The sequence below is a fragment of the Eucyclogobius newberryi genome, unplaced genomic scaffold, assembly GCF_026437365.1.
Source record: "Eucyclogobius newberryi isolate DKJ021-1_F unplaced genomic scaffold, fEucNew1.0.hap1 SCAF_12, whole genome shotgun sequence".
Taxonomy (NCBI): Eukaryota; Metazoa; Chordata; class Actinopteri; order Gobiiformes; family Gobiidae; genus Eucyclogobius; species Eucyclogobius newberryi.
In genome coordinates this window covers 28,849,320-28,856,780 of record NW_027315746.1, presented here as the reverse complement: position 1 = coordinate 28,856,780, position 7,461 = coordinate 28,849,320, and the positions used below count along the sequence as shown (strand labels likewise).

General features: G+C 37.3%; 1 protein-coding gene across 1 annotated transcript; it reads left to right on the top strand.

The window, feature by feature from the left end:
* The first annotated feature begins 910 nt into the window (after positions 1-910).
* On the top strand, positions 911-4,400 carry LOC140356682 (growth arrest and DNA damage-inducible protein GADD45 alpha-like). The gene is made up of 4 exons (XM_072441829.1): positions 911-1,079; positions 2,107-2,208; positions 2,543-2,792; positions 3,856-4,400. Exons 1-4 carry the CDS (start codon positions 949-951, stop codon positions 3,967-3,969), a joined length of 597 nt encoding a protein of 198 aa, XP_072297930.1. The 5' UTR covers positions 911-948; the 3' UTR covers positions 3,970-4,400.
* Positions 4,401-7,461: the final 3,061 nt, after the last annotated feature.

The following is a 7,461-nucleotide window of genomic DNA, read 5'->3' as shown; positions in this document are numbered from 1 at the left end:
CCAACTCAACATAGCAATACCTCCTAAATACAATTACTGTTCATCTTTAAGCATTTAAAAAATAATCAAAAATACAAAATAAATCATATATAAAATACAAGCATTTAACATATAAAATACTTGCTAAAGCTACAAAAGTCATCCTTGACATTTAAGATCTTTAAATAACAGGCTGTTTTTATCATATTTGAAGCCATAACACAACGACTAAACTCATGATTGCTTTTCATTTAATGTCTCAAAAACTTTTATTTTAGAATTTCAGATGGGTAGATATTTGGATCCATGCAGTTTATGATCGGGAATGTTGTTGTTGTTGTGTTTTTGGTGTTTTTTTCATGCACGCGTCACGTGTTTTATTATTTATTTATTATACTCACAATGTATTTCACTAACACAGATGTCATGGAACTTTGAATAATGAGAAATTAAATTTAAAACAAAATGTTATTCGTATACATACTTGTTGCATATAACCGGAAGCTGAAACACATATTATTTTTGAAACTTCAGTAACGTTGACAGCACTAAACTTTTTGATATAATATATATATATATATATACTTAAATAGCTTTTACGACTTATACTTTATCATTCTTGCTTCTCACTAATGCTCCTTGGCTTTGCAGAAATCACATCTCCACAAACATTGCGTTTAAAAAAAAAGTTTCTGGCTCGTTAGCGGGTTTCGTCTGTCATTTCACTGTTAGCGTGGTGAGCTCGTGAGCTCGTGAGCTAGCTAACCGTGTAACCTCGGAGACAAGCCCCGCCCCTGGTTACCACGCGTGCAATCCCGTTCTAGACCACGCCCCGGCTCGCTCTCGCACAGCCAATGAGAACCCCGCATGCAAACTCCGCCTGACTTTATTCGGTCATTTTTAATTGAACGTACCAGACGCGTCCTCAGTCGCACCGCAGTAGACAATTCACCGCACACGACACGACACATGGAGGTACAGTTCAATCCAGAAACCGTGGAGCTTATTTCTCAACGCTGCGCCTTTTCCACCGAGACGAACTTGGATTATATGATCAATATGACTTTCGAGGAGCTAAACGGGGAATATTCTCAAGAAAGGTAATTTTGAAATTTGATTGACAACGATTATGTGCGACTGAGCCGTTAGTGTTAGCGGCATGATCGTCGTCGACGCAAGAAAAAAAGAGAGAAAAAAAGTAAATTTCTGTGATTTTGACGCTGCTAGCTATATTTAAGTGCAGTTTTAGCAAAGTTTGACCGACGTTTGAGCGACTGACAGTCGTGCAAACGTCAAAAAACAAGACATTGCAAAAAACTCGACTGGTGTAAACCCTAGACAAGCTGAGTTATAGCCTACTAGCTCTTAAATGCAACAGTTATCCATTAATAACGTTTTGTAAGAATATTTTCCACTATGCACAATAGAGCTGCATTGGCATTTACTTTCATGCTTACTAAACCTTGTGATTGGGAGTTATGGCACAAAAACATCAAAGTTAATCATGCATGTTGCAAAAGTTAACTTAAATCTTTCATCATTCAACACAAAAATAGATTAAAAGTACAGCTGTTATCACGTGAAGATGAGTTGATTCATATTCCATAGACTGAAGATGCAATGTTCAATTCCATTTATTTTGTAGAGCCCAAAATCACAGCAGCAGTGGCATTGCAGGGATTCACTCAATTGTTTAATTCTTTGATTTTCTAACTTTCTGTGGGTTAAATCAGAAGTTATTGGTCACTAAACTAACGTTCTCAGGATTAGAAAAACTACAAATGTACATATTGATAATAATAATAAGATTATCTTATCTTATCTTATTGTCATATTTGGCTTTCAAAACTACATCTACTGAATCAAAGTAGTGTCTTTTTTCGAATACATGTCCCCTGCATTTCTATCTTGAGTCACGAGCATGAACACTGTGAGCAACTCTTACACATGGAATGAGTTATTGAGAGTCAATCAATCAGTGCAGATCATTTGAGTCAAGGTTACGCACAAAGAACCAACACAACTAAGTAGCTTGACGACGTTGCCATGTTTGTGCAGGTTATGAACATGCAAGAGTGTATGATACTGTATTCATTCCTAACTTGTCTTGGTGTGGTCTTGTTGCAGAATGGATTCAGCGGCCAAAGCTCTGGAGGAAGTGCTCACGTCGGCGCTGGCACAGGGCTGTATCACGGTCGGAGTCTACGAGGCTGCCAAATCGCTCAATGTGTAAGTATACAAAACGAAACGGTTGCATAATCGTGTGCGTGTGTGAGATTTTCCATTGCCACTCTACTTCAGTCATTATGCACGACTTTATTTATTTTGACATTTGCACTGCTGGCGAGTTTGCCAAATAAAGAGGGCATAAAATATTGTTGACCCTAAATAAAAGGAGAAGTGACAGGACAATGGATGAGAGAAGCAATGCATAAATATTACAAATGAGTTGATTGAATTTACAGTTAAGCTTCGTAAGTTACAAGTAAAGTCTGCTGTGTTTAACCACCATGTATAAAACATAATAATAACCACAATTTCTCTGTATGTTTTCCGTTTCCAGAGACCCAGATAACGTGGTCCTGTGCATCCTGGCCACAGACGGCGAGGACGTGATGGACGTGGCTCTGCAGATCCACTTCACTCTGATTCAGGCGTTCTGCTGCGAAAACGACATCGACATCCTGCGAGTGAACACGAAGCGTCTGGCCCAGATCCTGTGCGGCGCAGGAGGTGGAGGAGGTGGAGGAGGCACTGAGAGGGGCAGGCAGAGCGGAGGAGAACCCATGGACCTCCACTGCGTCCTGGTCACGGTGAGCAGCACTGGTTCAGCACTGATGGGGGAATGAGAGAGGGGCTTATGTTGAAGGATATGGTCTTCAATGATGCTCAGATATTAAGCTGTGTAATAAAGCTGCCCTGCTTTATATGCTGATTTGATAATATTCTAATTAGTGTATATTATATCAGCGTGTCAACATAAATATGCCAGAATTGGCCCATTTTTTTATTCGTAGACTTTAAGTAGGTAAAAACACTTTCAATTTAAAAGGAAACATTCAATTGGACAATAACAGACAACAGACATATATTAAACATTAAACCCAAAAGGCAACAGATGCATAACTCAACAACACATTTGAGACATTACAAAGGAAGATTATTACAGTAAAAATAGATGGTCAGAAGTTGAAAGAGTCCAACAAAGTATAAGAAGGTACCATAAAAACCATCCACATGACCTGCAGGCGGCATGGGTTAAAATATAATTCTGTTTTGAAGAGGTTTGAATGTTATAAAAGGAGAATAAAAAAATGAATTGTAATATTTTATGGCTAAAAATGCCAGGCAAGTTTATTTGTTGAGCACACACAAAGTGACACAGACAGAACCGGAAAAGATGCCTTAAAATCACAATACAAAGAAATAAAACCATAAATAATCATCATAAAGTTACGTCTGAACATGCATCTTATGTTTTCTTTTTTATTTTATGTAATTTTAGGTCAAGTCTGAACTATTCTGAAGGCATTTATTGGCATAACCTTGACCAAAAAATCAATCTGTAAAAATAAATAGAGCGCAGAGATTATGAACTTTCTAGTAATAGTAGGTTTTTACTGGTATTCCTACACAAGGCTGATAGTTGTTCCCTCTCCTTAATAATACATAAGACTGTTCAGATTTTCCTTGAAAGTGGAATGCTGGAAACAGCCGTTACAGCTTAAGCACGTGACTGAAACTCCCTGAACTTGTCCGAGCATGTCCTTCTCTCCACCCTTTTATGACTTCAATGGAATTTAAATACAGGGAAATACCTCTGGCATGGGATATGTTAAACTAATGTCTTTTTCTCCCCCCTCTTTATTGTTGCAGAGTCCAGATTCAAATGGATGGAAGGACCCGGCGCTTAGCAAAGTCAACCGCTTCTGCAGAGAGTGCCGCTGCATGGATCAATGGGTGCCCATCATCAACCTGCCCGAACGATGAAACTCGCCCAAAAAACAAAGCGGGACCTATATTACATCTGCCAGGCAGGAACAAGTGCCATCACAGACACTTTGCCGCAAACAAAGATCAAATTCCACGCACTGCTGAAACGGGGAAACAAGAAAATGTGACAACAACAAAAAAAAAACTTGATGGATTTCCACTATAGTTTGGGTTCCGTCAGCCACCTTAGTTAAGATGGCGGAAGGAGCGCGTGTGCCTTTTGAAACTGGACACTGTACAGAAGGATGGATCGTGTGTTGGTTGTCGAGGGAAACGCACACAAACGTATAAGGGGCCCCCGAAAGAAAGGGCCCCTCTCTCTGACTACAAAAAGCACTTGTGAAACACTGTTCTATTGCATTGTTTGATTGTCAATGTTGATATTATTGTAATTTTAAAAGGGAAGGGCTATGCATCCAGTGAAGACATTCTGTGTTTTTTCCTAAATGAACTGTTTTCTTGACGCAATTTTATTAATATTATTATATAAATAGTTCTTTTGTTACAATAAGTTATTTCTGATGATATTTAAGTATATTTATGTTGCATTCTTTTTTACATTTGAGAAATCTGAATTCAGACACATGTATTGCTGTCAATAAATACGTATTTTAACTTACACTCTTGCTCTTTTTTTTTCTCAACATAACATCAACAAGATTAAAATAAGCAAACACATGAAGCTAGAACTATGCAATATATATCATTTGTGTTGAAATTATTATGCTTGGATAATTTGTGTGTTTTATGTTCTTTTTCAATGTTAAAACAATGAATCTAGTCCCTTCACTAGACGCTTCTAGATCACCATTATTTTGTGCTAAGCTAACTATTCACACCAGTTACCTGCAACTACCCCCTGCTAACTGCAGCAACATGCTAATAACAACATTTATCTTTTTTGATTACTCCTAAATCCTTGAATGAAAGACATTGGTATACACAGTTTGGTAACATAAATAATTATCCACAAAATGTCACAATTTACTCAAAAAATGTACTCAAATATACAAAAAATGTACTATCTGCTTTTTTGTAGCGTACCCTCTGTGGAAGCTAACGGCTCACGTTTCCTTTACAGAAAGAGTTCTCCTGTTTTTCTAATTATGACTCAGTTTGGATATAACCTGTGGTAAATATTTATCATAGTTTTTTACTTGTTAAGAAAGTTTGAAGAATAATAGTTAAAAATGACAGGAAGTAGTTTTAGTGCTGAGTTCTAAAACAGAAGCGCTCTCTGATGTCATCAATGTGCGACGTATCATTGAAAAAGCAGACAATTTACACTTAACTGACACTTTTCTGAGTTGAAACAGTTTAGGTTAGAGCTGGAGTACCTGAAAATAGCATAATGTATCTTGTTTAATGCCGTACTGTGGAACATTCCGGGCAAAGCGATTACATTTCCATAGAAGAGACGAGTACAAAGTTACACATCAAGCAACTAACATGACACACCCTGAGTAAAAGCAGTGAATTCTCTCTTGAAAAGCAACGAGAACCTTTAGTGAGGCACATTGTAAAGGTGGGTCACATGTGGAGGCAGAGGTCACGGTGCCCCCGGTGGTCCCTCCAGCTTCTGCCACGCTCAGCAATTCTAGCTCCACACACAGTTTCATTCACTCACTGTTCACAAGCTCTGTTCATGTTGGACCTGTCCACTTTCCACGCATAGAAAGAGCATTTACTTATTTATGTATTTGCCGTGACTAATATGGTGGTTACAACTGTTTTTGAAAATGCAGTTACGCTCTTTTTTTGTATAGAATTAAAAGAAACATATTTTTTCCTCACAGTGTTGCATTACTGTGTTTCTTTTCTTTCCCATTCTTCTTCTTATGTTTTCTGCATTATATGGTGGTTACATCAGGTGTTTCTCTGTGATTCTGCTTTGTCATTGCCCTTGGGACTCTGCTTATGGAGAATCACATGACTTACTCTAACCAGGGGGGGGGGACTCTTTAAGCAGTCATGAGCCGGCCTGTTTTTCATGTCACGCAACAACCATGTGCAGTAGTTTCCCTTCCAACTGGGCCACGGACACGCTGGAGCAAAAAGAGAGGAAGTATTTTGGGTTTTTTTCAAACTTTATTGACAAGGTTGCAAGGACAGCAGCTGTTCTTGCGTCTTATTATGAACATTTTATACATTTGCGAGTGCACTGTTTATATAAAAAGAGGTATGCTGTTCACAAAAAAGAAAATAAATATTGGTTTGAAATGAATATAGTATGTTTCCTTTTGCTATTAATATATCTTGTATATTCACTATGTATTGTGCTCATTTAACATTATGTTTTAAAAAGGAAATTTACAAGTTGTAAATGAAAGTGAATGAAGTACTGAATGAAGTATTGTGAAGTTAAAAAAAAAATAAAAAAAATGTGAAATGAAGTATTGAAGTAAATCAAAACCTTTATTTACATTTAAACACAATAAATAGATAAACGTTAAATTAACCTATTTGGGGTTCATTTTATCTTGAATGCTTATAAATAAAAAATAAATAAAACATAAAAGCGTTGTGGAAGTGAGTTGATTAATGTTGATTAGTGGATGACAAATTAGGAAGTAGTGAACAGAGAGTTAATGTGTTTTTTCCCTTGTTTCTTTTGTGTTTTCATGTTCTGTCGTCACCAGACTGAAAACAAAGAAACTCCAGATGCTCCACCAAAACAACAGACTTTCACTTACTTTTCTGATGAGCCAAGGGAAAATGTGACATCATGCAAAGATCACTTCAGAAAATCAAGTTGTCTATCACCGGTACTTTTCTCTTTAATAACTATGAAACCATTTACCACTTAAAAAGCAATGTTGTTATTTTTCAATGTTTTCAAGAAATGTGTATTCAAGCTTCAGATGACGTCACAAAATCCTATAGTATTCATGGCAGATAAAACCACTTTATTTTAATATAGGCAGAATATTTAGTTGTATTATAAATAATTCTGACTCAAATTAAATATTAGGTTCAACATTTGTGGCTATTTTTATATTTCCTTTAAAAAAAATTATCTAAAAGGAAAACGGGAGTTTGACATCACACCACAGAACGAAACTGAATACGATGTGAACGCTTTAGTTTAGGGAGCAAATATTGATTGCTAATTTAGTGTTGCACTGACTAGTGGATTAATAAATGCCGACAACAAAAAACTCAAAAATAATGGAATTTAATGAATTCGGAGCTCAGGTTGGGTGCAGAGAGCTGGGCTGGAGGCTGAGGCGGGACATTACAGGAGGCGTCTGGTCCAAAAACTGGGTCACGATCGATGAAGTGACGATCTGGCACAATGTGGTGGAATGAGGCGGGTCTCAGTTCTACAGAGGGTGTGGCACGACTGAGAATGAGCTGCAGGTGAGAAGTGGGCAGTGGCGGCTGGTGGTACAAATTATAGGGGGGGCTATTTGACATGACCGTGTTTTTGTTTTTTTTAAATGTCCAAAATCGATTTTTTAACATTGACTGTATGGATACATATTTTAA